This window comes from Malania oleifera, chromosome 3 (genome assembly GCF_029873635.1).
Source record: "Malania oleifera isolate guangnan ecotype guangnan chromosome 3, ASM2987363v1, whole genome shotgun sequence".
NCBI lineage: Eukaryota > Viridiplantae > Streptophyta > Magnoliopsida > Santalales > Ximeniaceae > Malania > Malania oleifera.
Genome location: NC_080419.1, coordinates 1,491,402 through 1,509,768, shown reverse-complemented (window position 1 = coordinate 1,509,768; position 18,367 = coordinate 1,491,402). Strand labels below are relative to the sequence as shown.

The 18,367-nt window shown below is 36.0% G+C and overlaps 2 protein-coding genes across 2 annotated transcripts; one reads left to right on the top strand and one right to left on the bottom strand.

Moving 5' to 3' along the window:
- The first annotated feature begins 11,305 nt into the window (after positions 1–11,305).
- On the top strand, positions 11,306–13,573 carry LOC131150325 (uncharacterized). The gene is made up of 4 exons (XM_058100964.1): positions 11,306–11,543; positions 11,590–11,858; positions 12,182–12,475; positions 12,533–13,573. Exons 1-4 carry the CDS (start codon positions 11,306–11,308, stop codon positions 13,571–13,573), a joined length of 1,842 nt encoding a protein of 613 aa, XP_057956947.1.
- Positions 13,574–16,725: 3,152 nt separating this feature from the next.
- Positions 16,726–17,498, bottom strand: LOC131151691 (ubiquitin-ribosomal protein eS31 fusion protein). The gene has a single exon (XM_058103034.1). It carries the CDS (start codon positions 17,361–17,363, stop codon positions 16,893–16,895), a length of 471 nt encoding a protein of 156 aa, XP_057959017.1. The 5' UTR covers positions 17,364–17,498; the 3' UTR covers positions 16,726–16,892.
- Positions 17,499–18,367: the final 869 nt, after the last annotated feature.

Below are 18,367 nucleotides of genomic sequence, written 5' to 3'. Positions count from 1 at the left end.
AAGCTCCAAAGCAATAATTGTCAAAAAAGTAAGATATGATTTTTTTTTATTATTAAAAAAACCTCCTTTGTTGTTTAATAATAAAAAAATTTCCTTGACTTGCAGGGGAAGATTTCAATTGTCTTCGTCTTCACCTTTCTCCGTCACAGCTCAGAAAAAAAAAGATGGAGGTTTTCGCAGGGCCTCACCAAGCAACCACTCTTGCGGCTAAGAGATCCAACACGATCAACATGATTAGCAGCTGCACGCGATCTTTGCGGGGAAGCAACTCAAAGGAGCTGGTATGGCGGCACGTAAAAAAAAATTCCCTTCACACCTCTGCGACGTGGTTTGTGGTCGCAGCTCCAACTCGACATCGCCAAACCCCAAACCCAAAGGTAAGCTCAGATCACGCTCCTCACCCTTTCAATCTCTAATGCCAGTTGTTAGGGAAAGGGGATGATAATAGCAACACAAACACAACACAATCAGAACACACAGAACACAAAGGAGATTACGTGGTTCGGCCAAACTCGGCCTACATCCACAGGAGAGAGAGAGAGCCACACTATATTATCAAGAAGAATACAGTGGCGGAGGAGAACACGGTCTCACTCAACTCTCAGCACAAATCTCTCTGCCTCACACACAGTTCTTTCTTCTTCTTCTGTCTGTATAATTTTTCTCAAAACACTCACGCACAGCTATACAAAGTAATGTACATATATATATAAGAGAGGAACGTTGGGATGGAGCAGCAATAAAAGAAATATGCATGCTCGAGGCTGCGCATGCACCACAACACTGCAACTACCAAGCAGAATAAATGCACCCACATGGGTGGGTCAACAATATGTTGTTAAATATTGTTTCTTCATCTGTTTCTGTAACCTATTTTGATTGAACTTCTGAATTTCTAATTTATGGCGATTCTTTCTGCTTCAGATGGGAACATAGGTGAATTTATGAGATGAAGTTGTGTTTTTTGAGTTCTATTATGTCTTTACTAAGCTATTGAATATAACTTATTGTACCAGGATTTTGTACAATGTGTGAAATTCTTTTAGGTTTGCACCGCCCATTAAAAACGTTTCTCCTATGTTAGAATGTTTCTGTGTATAAGCCTTGATTCGTGATGCTTGTGGTTGATTTGGAATACTAATTCGGCTTAATTCTTCTTGGCCTAAATATATAGCATAAATTTATGCATCTAGGTGCTTCAACCGTAAAAGTATTAATAACTGTGTGGAAGCTTTTAGATAACCTTTTCCTTGTCTACACACTCATGTAGTTATGGCACTTGCGCTTCTTAGTTTTTTTTGGGTGTATGAGTGTTTGCGTATTATTCTTCTTACAAATCATATCTGAACTATCAAAATATTGCTGATCAATCTTATCAATGTAGGTGGTAATCCTGGATTTGTGCAAATGCTGCTTATAGAAAGGTCTAAGAAAGTTCATATTGCATCCTTTCTTCCCTTTATGGCCATTACTGGTGCTGCTGTGCTGGGCAGTAAAATTTGCTCCTGTGAAACTAAACTCAACTTTAGCTGCAATATAACAGAAAGTTGGCTGAAGAATGCCAGGGGATTGAACAGGGAACAATAATAAATGAGTTTGTAGGGTTTGTTCCTACAAGAGATGACTCAAAATTTATCAAAAAAATCTGAAAAAAGCTGAAACAATAGCCTCCAAGAAAGGGTTTTATCCTAAGTTACGAAAACCCAAAATCCAAAACCTTAATCTCATTTGGGTGCTTTTATTCTTAGCCCTCCAGTTGTTTCCAAAAAGATTAGGACAAGATGACCCAAATAAAAATATCAAAAGGCCTAAAAGCCTCTAAAAAGAATAGATTGCTAGAGTAACAGGAACAGAAACCAGCTACAATAACAGTGCAAATGTGAACAGTAAAATTGGTGTGGTAGCATGAACTCTAAATGTTGTGATTAATATTATCACAACAAAATATTCAATCACTAGTCTATTTAATGAAATCAGTTTTGATTATCTCTGGCTTCCTACTAACTTTAGAAATAATCAAAGGGTTTGCTTTTGGTGTTCTTTTATTCTTATGGTTGCTTAATATTTTAATTTCAATTATTTCGCTCTGATATATGCTTATGAAATGCTATGTAAGCATGCAACTAACAGACCTCTTTGGTCTTAATTTGCACTTAATATTTATGCAGGTGTCTGATGATATTGTTTCTCTGTGTGTAATATTTGGTATGAATTTCGCATTCTTGCCGACACTCATCTAATATAAGGTGTCAGGTATTTTGTCAAAATTTATTCATTTTTCTTTGCAAATTCAGTTTGAATTCCTGTTAGAAGCTTCGGAGGAAATTTGCAGCTAGTCTCTTTATGTTCCAGATTTTGATGCATTTGTTTTGAAACTTAAACTTAATGAATACTTTTGACCTCAGTAATTCATTTTAGTTTTTTTTTATTAAAATGAAAATTTTGAACCCATAAAACACTTGTTTATAAAGATTGAAATATTAATCTATAGAGACGATCCCTTTGAGTTCGTTGATATTCTTCATGGCTTAATCCAGAAGATGGACAAAGTTTTTTTTTTTATAGAACAGAAGATGGACATAGTTACCCTCTTGTTAGCTTATTTATTTTGGAATATGAATTCCTATATTGATTATAAAAGAAATGTTTTTTTTCCCTATTTAATATTCATTGACTCCCTGTTGAGGAGATTGAATCACCAGCAGTAACCCAGTACATTTTTTGAAAAAAAAAAACAAGGAAGTTGAAATTTATTTTATTTTTTATGATGATAGTGAAGAGTTGTATATTTTTGGATCAGTATGGCAGAGGATGACCTTCTCCCTTACCCTTGCAAAGCGGGGAGCCTTATGGCCTGGGAGCGCCCTTTTTAATGGCAGAGGATGAGGATTATGGTTTTGTTTAGCTTATTTTGTTAAAAGACCATAAACTATGTCAATGATGCAAATTCAATTTATTTATTTCTTACTCTTTACCCTCAATCATTTGCATTGATCTGTAGTTTGGTAGGAAAAAAAATCTTTATTTTTTGCTTTATACTCCAGAGATCTATAAAATACACTTTGCATCTTTGTCTGACATGTTACCATTGGACAATACTTTTTACCAAAATCTGAAATCTCACTTTGGGTGCCAATGAAGCAGTCCTCTCATCTTTGTTGTTAAAATGAATCTACTAACTTGTATTTTAAAAAACCAGTACACATAATTTTTGAAAATTTTCTATCTAATTTTAGAGGTGGCATGGACAATATTTGGTTGCTTTTTTTCTGCCTGAGGGTCATATGTTAATTTACCTCGTCATTTTTATGCGGACTATGTTGTTGGCCTTTTTATTCTATATTGAGGCGGTTTTATGTTTTGCTCCTGTTTTCAATGCTGTTTAGTTGTGTCGTTTGTAAAAATCACATACTTAAAGGCCCATCAATATATTGATACAGATTGATCCTCGTTGATTCTCCCATCCTTTTTTATTTAATGCACTCTATAGTCTTGATCATGCCCAAAGAATAATGCGGTAGTTGTAACACAACTGTGGAGTGTCGATTCCACAGGGAGATGGAAAAAGGAACATAAATGGGCAAATAAAAATAAAAAGAATAGTAAATCATTTTTAAGAAAAAACAAATAACTTGTTTTTATAAAGATTTAAAACTAAGATTACTTTTGCGGATGGAAAATCAAGTTTGCAAGAACCAAGGCATCGGGAATCCCTTTCACAATTCAGATAAACAATCTATTTTTAATCCATTGGTTTTCTCAATTGGAGATTTCACATCCCAAATCCTCAATCGGAAGATATAGAATTACAAATCTTTAATAAATTTAAAGTAAATTTTCTAAATATTATTCATCTTGTTAAAAACTCAAAAGCTATTAACTTTGTTAACAAAATTTGACGACAACAATATATCCGGAGACAATATCGCAGCAGAAGAGTAATGTAACAAAATTAATAGTTTGTCTTGAACATATTCATGGATCCTTACAATTATATGGAAAAAGCATGACTAAATCCATGAAAAGATTCAGATATGTGAATATTCAAGCGTGAAATAAAATAAATAACAATTGATGAACAATAAATAGAAAATATAAAAACATTGAAGAACAACAATATGGATTAAAAATAAATTGAAATACCTTTATTTGATCAAGTTCATCCCTAGCTAAAGTTAGGGAATTAGTTCCTCATCATAAGATGAAAGAAAAATAAACTCTCAAGAAAACCTTCACAAAACCTAGCCCCTAGTCGTCCTTCACAAAACCCAACCCCCAATCATCCCCCTTTCTTCACACAAAGTTTTGCTTATATATGTCCCTCTCAAAACCCTAAAAAAACAGAATAACATAAATAAAATAAAATTTAAAAAAAAAAAAAAACGCTAAATAATATCCTCTGGTTTCTGGGCTTGGATTGCGGCTCGCTTTTGGCCCAGTAAACATCCATATTAGTCATCTCACAATGAATTGTAGCTCTTTTCATAAGCTTTTCAACGTCACTTGAATCATGTCAATCCAATATCAGATGAGAGTGTTATGATTAAATTACAGAAATATGTCTAGGCTGTCTCCTAACAAATTTCAAACTTGGACAGGTTTGAATTGCGGCCCACTTTTGACCTAATAAAAGTCTAAGTTAGCGAAAGGCTATTTCAGGATAAATTGTAGCCCATTATGTAAGGTTTTCAACACAACTTGAATCACCCAAAACCAATATCGGATGAGATAGTTATGATGAAAATACTGAACGGTATGCAGAGATTCTTCCAAAATGGGATTATATCATATCCAATATTCTTTCCTCCAATTTAGGTGGCTGATCTTCTTCATTTATGCTAAGGGTTGACTTCCAAATCTTTTTAACTTCACTCCTATGATAAAAATCATTGAAAATTAATTAGAATTAAAAACTTTATAAAATGAAGATCTAGTCAGGAGCATACCACTAACATATTCAAATTGTCCTTATAAATTAGCAAATAAGCAAGAAAAAGTAATGTTTAGAGTACACTTTTATGCACTCATCAAGTCTATACTCTAAAGAAGTCCTTTTTTAAATATGCAAGTGGAAGAATTTGCTATTGTGTGTAATTATGCGAACTTATTTTATAATCTTGTTTAAGATCGCTCTTGAGGACTGAATTTTGGGTCATCATTTCTACTCCCATAAGCAATTTTAAATCTAGCTCAGAAGAAGGAATGATGGTATTTTAGCTCTCTTTTTCTTCATGCTTATTGCATTCTGTGATAAGAACAGCTTAGGGGCTTTGTGCCTTTGACTGTAGACCTCTGGGTAGATCTGGACAATATGCAATACAAAATCGTATTTCATTTTAAATTCATACAAATCTAATTCAATGCTTAAGCCCATCTTGCCAAGTTGCAGTGAACTATTAGTGAAATGTAACTATGGCTCCTTAAATCTAGTAAAAAGTTTTGAAAATATAAGTTTGGATGAATTATTCATTTTTTCCCTAAGGGGGCATTTGTTTGCACTTAGTGGGTTCTCTAGGTTGTATACCAAACTGATTCATTGAATGTGTTCCAAACGAAGAGACTGGTGAGTATTTCCTTGAATTAACTTTGCTTAGCTGCCCTTCCCCCTCCCTCCCTCCCTGCAAGCATGAACTCCTCCGTATTGGGGTTTGCTTCTGCAGACCCAAACCTCTAGCAAGAGGATGCGAGTGAACACCTGATGATCAATGCTGCACACCAGAGTCCAGCAGTCCTACATATGCTGCTTCGGCCTCTCTTCTTCTTTGTTTCTCTTCGTCCTCTGCATCACAAAATCTGAACTGAGTACAGACAAAATCAAGCATCACAACACCATGCATTGATGGAGGAATCTGATTGTCCAAGGGAGTTCTCAGCTTTGATTTTGATGGGAGGACTAGAAGCTGCGGAAACACCACTCTCTCAAATATGGGATTGATTAGGGTTTGAGTTTTGCAGCAATGATTGGGGTTTCTTGTGCAGATGGGTTCAGGATGTGATCGGAGTTTCCATCAGGCTGATTTTGTCTTTGTTTGAAATTACAGATTACTTTATATAGTCTTGATCAAATCTTTTGTTGGTGGATGCAATTATATATGCTGTTTGGATTTTTATTGTTAATGAACTCTATATTACTGGTCGTACTAAACTGTTGATTCATTCCTAGGCATATTCTTTTCTGATATTTTCTTAGGAAGCAAACAGAAATTTAAGGAAATCTTGGGCCTTGTGGCTGAATAGTAAATCAATGGTATAATGCAAATAATAAATAAAAATGAGATACAATATATTTAACGTGATTCTCTCTAATATTGAGATACGTTTACGGGATACGATAGTTCAAATCTACTATCACCAAATTCGTACAAATTGGGCACAAAAGGCACAAAGTCTTACAGATATAGAAAAGGTATATAACAAGTGTAGCAAGATGAAAAAAGCTTCACAAAATATTGTGAACAAAACTTCAAACAACCAATCAAAATAGCACCAGAGAAAACCCAATGTGCTGATAATAATATGCAGCTAGGGTCGAAGAGAAGAGCAGCAGGAGGTATATAACAAGTGTAGCAAGATGAAAAAAGTTTTCACAAAATATTGTGAACGAAACTCCAAACAACCAATCAAAGTAGCACCAGAGAAAACCCAATGTGCTGATAATAATATGCAGCTAGAGTCGAAGAGAAGAGCAGCAGGAGGTATATAACAAGTGTAGCAAGATGAAAAAAGTTTGACAAAATATTGTGAACGAAACTCCAAACAACCAATCAAAGTAGCACCAGAGAAAACCCAATGTGCTGATAATAATATGCAGCTAGAGTCGAAGAGAAGAGCAGCAGGAGGTATATAACAAGTGTAGCAAGATGAAAAAAGTTTCACAAAATATTGTGAACAAAACTCCAAACAACCAATCAAAGTAGCACCAGAGAAAACCCAATGTGCTGATAATAATATGCAGCTAGAGTCAAAGAGAAGAGCAGCAGGAGGCTGCTGCAGCAGAGAAGACACCGGCGCTGGCTGCAGGCGTGAGCGGCTCGGCAGGCGTGAGGAGCTTCTGCAGGCGGAGGTTGTGTGTGGAAATCAGAATGGAGATGAAACTCTGGGGAGAGCCGCAAGGTTGCTGCTGTTGGTGGGAATTACGAATGGAGAGGCCGCTGGGTGCTGCGCATAAGCTTTAGACGCCGGTTGCTTTTTGAGATTGAATGGGAGACAAAGGCATTGGGCCCACAAGGAGGGACACCCGACACGATCAAGTGCTAAATCTGTCACCTACTCATTGATTACTCTATTTGATTTGTTCTTAATGGAAATGAGATGACTAGAATGGGCAGTTTTCTATTAATCAGAGGGCTACATTTTAACATTCAGAAATAGTTTTTTTGAATTAAATTATTTATTTTATATATTTTTAAATTAAAATTAAAATTAAATTATCATTTGAATTTTAATATAATTAAAATAAAAATATACAAAAGTTTCAAAAAATAATAATAAAAGCTAATTAGAAAATATTTTTTATTATTTTTTAATTATCATGTTCAATAAAATTTTTGTTTTTAAAGTAATTTTTAAAATTTGAAATATTAAATAAAATAATTATAATAAATTTTTTTATTATAGTAATTTTTTAATGTATATTATTTGTAATTTTATTATTTTAATCATATTTTTATAATATTATTTGATTTAAAGATAAAAATGAGCATTTTTTTAATTAAGTTTTAAATTTATATTAGTTTTATAGATGTTAACTAAATAGGTTATTGGTTTATAGTTTATAATTTCTAATTTTGGTTTTTGGTTTTTGTTTTTGATTTAAGTTCTTAGTTTTCGTTTCTGATTTTTGTTTCTCTCATTTTTTACAGTGATATCAATCGAGCCTTTATGTTGTCAGTTTTTAATTTCTCTTTCTAATTTTCAATTATTTGCTAAAAATTTGAAAAAACTAAATTTTATAGTTTTCAGTTATTTTGACAGTCAGTTGATAAAATTTTAATATCTAAAAATAGTTATTTTGATTAAATTATTCATTTTATATGCTAAAATTAAAATCAAAATTAAATGATCATATAAATTTAAATATAACTAAAAAAGTATACATAAATTGTAAAAAATAATAATAAAGTCAATTACAAAATACTTTTACTATATTTTCAATTATCATGTCTAATAAAATTTTTATTGTAAAACAAATTTTGAAAATAGAAAAACAATTAGGCAAAATAATTTTAATAAATTTTATTTATATTACAGTACCTTTTTAACGTGTTTTATTTGTAATTTTATTATTTTAATCATATTTTAATAATATTATTTAATTTAAAGGTAAAATAAGTACTTTTAAACCAAGTTTATAATTTATATTAATTATATAAATATTAATCAAACAAATTGCTAATTTTTGTTTCTAATTTTTTATTTTTCGTTTTTTAAAAGTTTTGATAGTGATAGCTCTGATCTTTTGCATAAAATGTTTAGAGCAATAGCAATACTGCATACATTGGGTAAAAATTTCAAAACCCTTCATACTATTAAAAGCCCTACACTGGTGGTAGAAAAATATATTGAAATTTATCCTAATTCAAATTCAATGAACTGACAAATTTTAACATAATTTTATATTATATCTAATCTAAATTTAAGGTCTCTCTATGGAGTAAGGTCTCATTTAAACTTGAAAAACATTAATGCTGCATTTAAGAGTGCAGATGGCGGGCGGATTTGAAAGAAAAGAAAAGAAATTTTGAATCATTAGTTATCAAAGAAAATGAAAGTAAAAAGATTTTTATCATTCAGCACTGAAATGCATTTTGAGACTCGCAGAACATCTATCACTCTACTGAGGCTCATCATTCAGCACTGAAATCACCTCTCTCATCGCAAGCACTTGCAATTGAAAGATCATTTATCCGTTTTAAAAAAAAAAAAACACATGCAGAACATCTACAACCGACCAACTCACTAAACAGAATGCTCCTGTATTCAGAATCTATCACTCTACTGAGGTTTCATATTTTCAATTAAACTTAATTTCAGATCTAATCTGAAATTCATGCTCCAAACGCAGCGCTAAGCTAAGAACAGAAACTCGACATAATCCTTCACATTCCAGATCAATTGTGGGATGTGAAAGCCACAGGATTATTTCCTCAAACATTATCTGTTGATCCAAAATAAGAGGCTAATTGTTGGAAGTGTTGGATTCAAGTTAGAATCTTAAGAGAGATGTGGGAAGGGGTTTGGAATTGAAGAAAGATCACCTCCTTATTACGTAGTTCTAAAGAGAATGCCCAGGTTTTTTCAGTTTGGGATTGAGCAGAGGACTGTGGTTCAATTGAAGGACCTTCCTTTCGAGCTGTGACACCCAAGTGCAATTGGGAGGATATTGGGAGGCCTCTCTGTATGGATAAACTCACAACTAATAAAGCTAGAATTTCTTATGCTAGAGCATTGGTGAAGGTGGACTTAGCTAAAGAAATTAAATAGTGTGTGAATGTCCTGTTACCAGAGGATGTAGAAGTAACCCAGGAGGTGGTGTATGACGGGTTACCAAGGTTTTGCACTAAATGTAAGGCTATTGGCCACACTGTTGCTTTCTGTAACCCCAGAGAAGGCTCAAAAAAATCTGTAGGCCCTCAATATAGACCTAAAAGGCCTGTGCAGATGTCCAAAACTGAAGAGGTGAAGGCAGGAATCAGTAATACAGAGATGAATAAGGAGAATGAGGGTATCTGTAACAGCAAAGGGATACAGAGTGAAGATCCTAACCCTGAAGATGGCAGGGCAAATGCAGATGCTAGTATTTCATCTGTTGAACAGGATCCTTGTGAGGACATTGATGTGGATAACAAAGGTAATCCTAGTTCTGATGGTGACGGGGTCAAGGATGTTTCCTCAAAGTGTGGTACAAAGGTCTCTGATGAAGTTATCATAATTTGCAATTCGCCTACTGTCCATATGGGGTCTGTTCCTGACAGAGGTAAGATCAATGCTAACAGTGGGGGCAATGATAATCAGGTGGAAAGGGGATTGAGAAGGGATCTGTGGGGATAAATAGTGCTGCTAGTGACCCAGGTGTGGACAAAGCTGGGGGAAGGGGGAATGGAAATGGAGATGTTAATGTACCAAAGAATAACTTACAGATATCACATGGGGAGCAATCAGTAAAGGGGAAAGAAAAAGATGAGGGCTTCACTACAGTTTTGAAGAAGAAAAAAGGGAAGAATGTAGTATGATGCTCTGAAGTTTGGGAAGGGGTTAAAACCCCCTTCGAAACCAAAATGAAGATCTCAGCATGGAATATCAGGGGATTAAATAGACCCCTGAAAAAAAATGGGGTACATGACCTCATAAGGAAAAACAACATAGATATTATGGGTGTTTTGGAAAAGAAATTGTCGGTCATCAACCTAGAAAATCTGATGAATAAAAAATTTAGAAATTGGGAACAATGCAACAATTTTGAAAGCCATAGAGCTGGAAGGATCATGGTGCTGTGGAACCCCCAGAAGGTGCATATCCAGATGATTGGGAAGAATGCGCAGGTAATTCACTGCATTGCAAAGTGTTTAGTTACTGCTGAATGTTTTAACTTAAGTTTTGTACATGGCTTTAATACTATTGTGGCTAGGAGATTTTTATGGAATGATTTATACCAGTTGGGTACCTCAACTGCTGCTCCTTGGATGATTTTGGGAGATTTTAACAATGTTCCATATGCTGCGGAAAAGAGATTTGGGCTGCCAGTTACTGCGTATGAAACAAAAGACATTAATGACTGTTTTAATGAATTGGGGCTATCTGACTTGAGATCATCCAGGTGTTTTTTAACATGGACAAATGGGAAGGTTTGGTGCAAGCTTGATAGAGTGGTGGTAAACCATTCTTGCCATCAAGCTGGGTTCAGGGCTCAAGCTAACTTTCAGTTTCCTGGGCTGCTATCTGATCATTCTGTGTGTAATGTGTCAGTTTTTGAGAAAGAAAGATTAGGAAGGAGGCCATTTAAATTCTTTAACATGTGGGCTTCACATCAGGATTTTCAGAAACTGATTAGAGATAATTGGAATGCCAGTGTTCAGGGCAGTGAGCAATACTGTTTTGTTAGTAAGTTTCGGGCTCTCAAAAGTCCACTAAGGATGCTGAATGAAATGCACTTTTCACACATATATGTAACAGCTGAAAGAGCAAATTCTGATTTGGTGGAATTGCAACAACTCCTACATGATTCTCCTTCAGATTCTGACTTGCAGGTAAAGGTAAAAGAAAAAGAGATGAAGCAGATGGATTAGCAGAGGCTAATAGAATGTTCATGGCCGAGATTGCTAAATGCAAATTTCTTAAAGAATGTGATAAAAGCTCCTCCTCCTTTCATGCTCTGATGAAAAGGAATATTAATAGGAACCATATTTCTTCAGTTACCTTGGAAAATGGAAATCAGACTCAATCTATCTCTCAAGTTGCTGAGGAATTCCTGAGTTTCTATAACCAGTTACTGGGTTTGGAGAGTAATTCGAATATGGTTGATGCAGACTATGGCAAAGGGACCGGTGCTTAATGACTCTCAAATTGATCTAATGATGGCTCCTATTACAGAAAAGGAAATCAAGGAGGCTGTGTTTAGTATTGAAGATGGAAAATCTCCTGGTCCGGATGGGTTCACTGCTTGCTTTTTCAAGAAAGCTTGGAACGTGGTGGGTAAGGATTTCACGAGAGCGGTGCTGGAATTTTTCTCTTCTGGGAGAATTCTCAAGCAACTTAACCATACAGTAATTGCCTTGATTCCAAAGTCTAATCATGCTTCGGGGGCGGGTGACTACAAATCTATCTCATGTTGTAATGTTATGTATAAGGTAATTGCTCAGGTACTTGCAGGAAGAATTAAGCCTTGCCTTGAGTCCTTAATTAACCCGGCTCAATCAGCTTTTGTGAAGAAAAGGAGTATGGTAGAGGTTTATTTGGTGCAGGAAGTGGTTAGGAAATATGCAAGGAAGAGAGTATCTCCAAGATGCATGTTGAAAATAGATCTCAGGAAGGCTTACGACTCAGTGTCTTGGAAATTCTTGGAAGAGATGCTGACACTACTAAAATTTCCACCGATCATGATCAACTGGATAACGCAATTCGTATCTACCACAACCTACTCTATCTCACTAAATGGGGGGTTCTATGGATTCTTCAAAGGCAGGAAAGGCCTAAGACAAGGGGATCCCCTTTCCCCTATCTTGTTTGTGATTTTGTCTTGAATATCTCTCAAGATTTGCTGAGTTCCCTGGAGGGATGTCCTGATTTCAAATATCATCCAAAGTGTGAGCAATTGAAGATTACACACCTTGCCTTTGCAGATGACTTGATTCTGTTTTCTAGAGGGGACTATAAGTCAGCCAAGGTCATGATGGATTGCTTAAGGATATTAACTGATGCCTCAGGGCTGGATGCTAATCGATTGAAGTCAAAATCTGTTTCATGCTGGAGTGAAGGAGTATGACTTGGATGGTATCAAACAACTGGATTTAGTATTGGGGAGTTTCCTTTCCAGTATCTTGGAATTCCACTTGCAGCTTCTCAGCTGAATGCCATGCATTACTCTAGCTTTTTTGACAGAATAGCCAACTTATTCTCAGGATGGCCAGATCATACACTGTCTTATGCAGGTAAATTGGAACTTATAAATTCTGTTATTCAAGGCGTGGAGTGTTTTTTGCTGGCAATCTTTCCTATTCCAAACAATGTCCTAGAGCATGTTGTGAAACTTTGTAGGATGTTTCTCTGGGGAGGTAGGAAGAAGCCACTTGTTGCATGGAGGGAGGTATGTCTCCCTAAATCAGAAGGTGGGTTGGGAGTGTTTAATATTAAAGCCTGGAATAAAGCTCTTCTCTCTCGTGCTTTATGGAACATTCATGGTAAGAGGGATACGTTATGGGCCAAATGGGTACGTCATTTCTATTTAAAGGGGTCTACTCTGTGGGGGGCTTTTTCTAAACATGAAGATTCCCCTCTGTTTAAGAAGATGATTGACATGAAAAATCAGAGATTGCAAAGCTGTGGGAGTCGGTTAGAAGCAGACAGGATGATAAAAGATTGGGGGCAAAATTCTGCTTTGAGTTCTAATTATTGGAGGAATAGAAAAGCTAAAGTTATGTGGTTCAAAGAGGTTTGGAAGAGTGGATGTACACCTAAATATGCCTTCACGTTGTGGTGGCTGGGTATTAAAGGCAAGCTACTCACTTGTGATAAGCAGCATGGGGAGGATATTAATCAGACTTGTGTACTGTGTGGCTCAGATTTTGAGACTATTGACCATCTCTTCTTTAAATGCAACTTCTCATCTTGTGTTTGGAACCAACTTAGAGAATGGCTGGGACTGAGGAGAGATATGACTACCTTGAAAGCAGCTCTAAAATGGTTGCATAAGGAGAAAAGGAAATGGAATAAAATCGGTGGGGAAGAGAATTTGCTTGGAAACTACAGTATACTATATATGGCACTTCAGAAACAAGAGGAGATTCGAAGGCAAAGCTATATCTGCAGAGGAGCTGATCCAAGTGGTTCGGAGACATACATACAGAACTGTGTTTGAGAGGTTTGGACTTCATTTAATTGATTGATGCCATTGAAAATGACTTATTATTAGATGCTATGTAATTAGTATGTAGTTTGGACTTGATCAAGGCTTCTGTTATGGTGTGATGATATGCTTTATTTTGCATTTTTGGATGGAGTTTTGATCCCTTTAGCCTGGGTATGCCCAGTGTATACTGTACAAATTCGTTTTGATCAATATATATTTACCTTTACTGATAAATAAATAAATATATATATATAAATATATATATATATATATAGGGTGTGTTTGGATTGGTGTCTACCTAGCCTATGGTGGAACACAATGATAGTACAGGACTGGCTAAGATGATAAAACTTAGCCCCTTTCATATAGGATAAGCTAGGCCAATCCCCTCCCACCGACCTACCCAGACTAGCCAAAAAAAAGGGCGGGGGTAAGGGAAGGAAAAAAATGAACACCCATGCCCCCCCTGCTATGGCGGGGGTAAGAGATGTCGTGTATGTAGAAGATCAGACGATTCAAGATATTGAGAAGGTAGAGAAATCTATGTCTCAGCAGGGTGACAGTTTGACTGATGTGGATCCAGTTCCTTTGAAGAATTTTCCATCTCAAGTTGAGAATAATGTTCAAGATGACCACTAGGGTAGAGGTGATGTGGATGTTCCCTTACAGGCTCAGGGAGATGTTGATAATGATGAGCAGTTGACAATGCCAGAGATTCCATCCAGGAGGTCAGCCAAAGACCAACATCCTTCCACTCGGTATTCAGCAAAACAGTATGTGTTATTGACTGACGGGGGAAAGCCCTAGTGTTTTGTAGAAGTCATGGAAGATGAACACAAGAAAGAGTGGATTGAGGCCATGCAAGATGAGATGCAGTCATTGCATGATAACCACACCTTTGAGTTAGTGAAGCTACCTAAAGGAAAAAGAGCTTTGGAGAACAAGTGGATTTACAAGAAGAAGCCAAATGAGTTCTCTTCACGGCAACAGTACAAAGCTAGATTAGTAGTAAAAGGGTTCGGTCAGAGAAAAGGTATTGACTTTGATGAGATCTTCTCTCCAATTGTAAAGATGTCATCAATCCGTACGGTACTCGGCTTAACAGCTAGCCTTAACTTGGAAGTTAAGCAGATGAATGTGAAAACTGCCTTCCTTCATGTTGGAGGAAGAGATTTATATGAAACAGCCAAAGGGTTCCAAAGTGAAAGGGAAAAAGGATTATGTGTGCAACTGAAAAAAAAACCTATATGGTTTGAAACAAGCACCAAGACAGTGGTACAAGAAGTTTGAGTCTGTTATAGGTGAGCAAGGCTACAAGAAGACAACTTCAGATCACTATGTATTTGTTCAGAAATTCTCTGATGATGATTTTATTTTCTTACTACTTTATGTGGATGACATGCTGATTGTTGGTAGGAATGTTTCAAGGATTAACCATTTGTGATGGATGGTCTTAGGCTTCTCAACCCCAAAAGCTAACTTAAGGAGTGAGACTTTCCCTCACACTTAATAACTGACCACTAACCCCTTCCACAATCGATGTGGGATAACCCAACAATCTCCCCCTCACACATCGAGGTCTCTCCCGGCAAGGCAACCATTGGGGTCTCCCCCAGCACGGCACACTAAGGAGAATGTTGATGAACCAGACTCTGATACCAGTGATGGGTGGTCTTAAGCCTTCTCAACCCCAAAAGCTAGCTCAAGGAGTGAGGTTTTCCCTCACACTTAATAATTGACCACCAGCCCCTTCCACAATCGATGTGGTATAACCCAACACTCTTCCCTCTCCTCATCTCTCTTTTTCTGATTTCTACATCACCATGGTTCTCTCAAAGACAGTAAAAGTTCGATGTCTCCATCCACTTGACCTTCGCTTCTTGAACAAATAGTTGGATAGGAATCCACAGCTGAACTTGCCATCTTTTGTCACCACAAGGGCTATCTTCAAGAACTTCTCCAACAACTCCACCAACATCTTTGCTGGCATATGATATTGAGAAACATGCAGTTAGAGGCAAAAGTTTTGATTTGGCGATGTTGGTAAAGCTATAAGAATTGAAGGAGGAATTTGATTTGGGGATGCAAAGGTTTGGAAATCATGTATATTTGTTTGCAAATTGTGTTTGGTAGTTTGTGGAGTGAATTTGGAGCAGATCTTACAACTTGAACATTGCCAAGATCAGCAGCGACTCCAATGTCTACTCCACGATCTTCCACAACACACTCTTCGGCCTCGTCGACCACAAGTATCACACAGGAGATTACCTGCATCACTCAGGCCAACGGTCAATGACCTAGAGACCGTCGGCCGGTACAGCTTCAATGGGCAGCTTGATTCATATGAAATTTAATTCAAAAATTTTAACAAATCATCAAATGTTGTTATAATATTTAATTTTTAAAAAAAATAAAATTAAGGTATTTCAGTCTTTTGAATGATGAAGCTATTCAATGGGGTGTCCTAGTTCAAACATAGGATAGGATAATAATCTTAGCCAACCCAATTCAATACAATCCACTCTAGTCCTGTCTTATAAGCCTTAGCCACCGAACCAACTATAACCATAATGAAACTCTATCAAGCACAAGAAGCTCATATCAAACTCAGAATAGGAGTTCATTCCAAAACACATCTCAAATGACTAAAATCGTACATTAGGAATTATGTCTTTCTTTTACTCATATTAAAATATTTAAACTCTAAAGTCTAAAATTTCTCTACATAATTTTAACTTACATTTTATTCCAACTCTAATTTTCAAATAATATGCATCCTCATACCTCATTTTGAATGTCTTAACAAGTTCATAAGGCAGCATAAAACTCTATATGGATGCCTTGTGATAGGAGATTACCAAAACTATAGACCCTTTACATACAAATGTGGTGATTGGAAATTCCTAAATACCTATAGTAATCATATTGCTTAATTATTCATCATTTCTTAGGAGTTTTCAAACTTCAATAGAATTGTCATCCAATCGTACACCTTTTCTATATCAATCTTATTTAATCCCAACATAACTTCATTAAGTTCAACATCTTAATTTTATATATTCTCTTTATACATTTGACTTAGTAATATCACAAATCATAAATCTATACTCATAAAAGCACTTGCAACACAGGAAACTCATATCACTTGCAACACAGGAAACTCATATCAAACTCGGAGAATTGGAGTTCATTCCAAAACACAAAGTTCACAACAATCCTAATAATCAAAATTCATGACCTAAATATTAAATTGCAGTCTAATAATTCCCCAAATAAAAGCCATCAATTTAAAGCATCGAAGCAAACAGTGAATTCTCAGATCAATCTATCAATCGCCACCAGCCTTCTGGTACACGTAGGTGAGCCCACACTTACCACAATAGTGCCGATCAAAGTGATTGGCCATGAACGTCCCGGCCCCACACTCGGCGTTCGGGCACTCCTTCCGCAACCTCTGGACCTTGCCGGAATCATCGACCTTGTAGAACTGCAGCACCGCGAGCTTGACCTTCTTCTTCTTATGCTTGATCTTCTTGGGCTTGGTGTAGGTCTTCTTCTTGCGCTTCTTGGCGCCGCCACGGAGGCGGAGGACGAGGTGGAGGGTGGATTCCTTCTGAATGTTATAATCAGCGAGAGTCCGGCCGTCCTCCAGCTGCTTGCCAGCGAAGATGAGGCGCTGTTGGTCCGGCGGGATGCCTTCCTTGTCCTGAATCTTAGCTTTCACATTGTCGATTGTGTCGGAGGACTCGACCTCTAGGGTTATGGTCTTCCCAGTCAGGGTTTTCACGAAGATCTGCATCCTCGCGATGATGGAGGAGAAGATATGGAAATTGAGGCTAGGCTTAGGGTTTCTGGTGCAGGCGAGCTACTATTTGTATCTATGCTAAGCCAACTGCGTCTTCCGCACGTACTATACACGTGGATAGAAGCCATGGACCTCTATGAAGATTTTGAGTTAGGGATTTTATTTTATTTTTTTGTGGGGGCCAATGAAGAATAGCCATCAATTAATGCCTTGAGAGTTTGGTTTTAGATATTTGAAAGTTTAATTTAAATTTCTTATATTTGAATTAAATTTAATATAGCATTATATTATATTTTATTAAAATAATACAATTTTACTTTAAGTTAATATTTCATATTCTCAAATATATAGAAATTGTATCATAAAATTTAATAATTTAAAATATTACTGACATTAACTAAAGAAGTTGCGACACAATTCACCTCTTAAAAATTAAGATAAAAAACATCAACCTTCCTTGAGATTTAACAAATAGATATGAGCTTCCTATGATGCTTCAAAAATCTACAAACCATTGAGATTTCAAAAATTTTCATAAATCTCTCTTATATTTGGTGAAAAAAAAAAATTAGGAATATGAGTGTCCCAAAATTAAATGTGAAGGTTGGTTTTTGATATTTGTAAAATCGTAGGAAAGGTTTGTGAGATTTTTGAAAACTCACGCAAGGTTTTTGTCTTTTTGTGAGTCTTGAGGAAAGTTAGTGTCTTCTATCCTAAAAACTATTATTAATACAAACTAGCTGCGTGCATGCGTGATCCGCATGCTTTGATAATTGTGAAAAAATGAAATCTTTTGAAAATATTAAAGTAATATATTTAAAGAAAAATATTATTCTAGGCTAATTATGGGTGGTTATGGGGTGTTTTAGAATAATTATTGATATTCATTGGGACTTTTAGAATATTTATGGGTAGTTATAAAAGCATTTTAGAATGGCAAAAATTAGACCAAACAAAAATCTCCTTTCTAATGGTAGAGACACTAAAAAATGGCATAG

What these genes read in the sequence shown, in the direction of transcription:
- LOC131151691 (XM_058103034.1), bottom strand. Translation starts at nt 17,363, where the DNA reads ATGCAGATCTTCGTGAAAACCCTGACTGGGAAGACCATAACCCTAGAG.
- LOC131150325 (XM_058100964.1), top strand. Translation starts at nt 11,306, where the DNA reads ATGGCCGAGATTGCTAAATGCAAATTTCTTAAAGAATGTGATAAAAGC. An exon ending in TGTATAAGGTAATTGCTCAG is followed by an intron (nt 11,859 to 12,181) that starts GTACTTGCAGGA and finishes CTTCAAAGGCAG; the next exon opens with GAAAGGCCTAAGACAAGGGG. An exon ending in TTTCATGCTGGAGTGAAGGA is followed by an intron (nt 12,476 to 12,532) that starts GTATGACTTGGA and finishes TTTCCTTTCCAG; the next exon opens with TATCTTGGAATTCCACTTGC.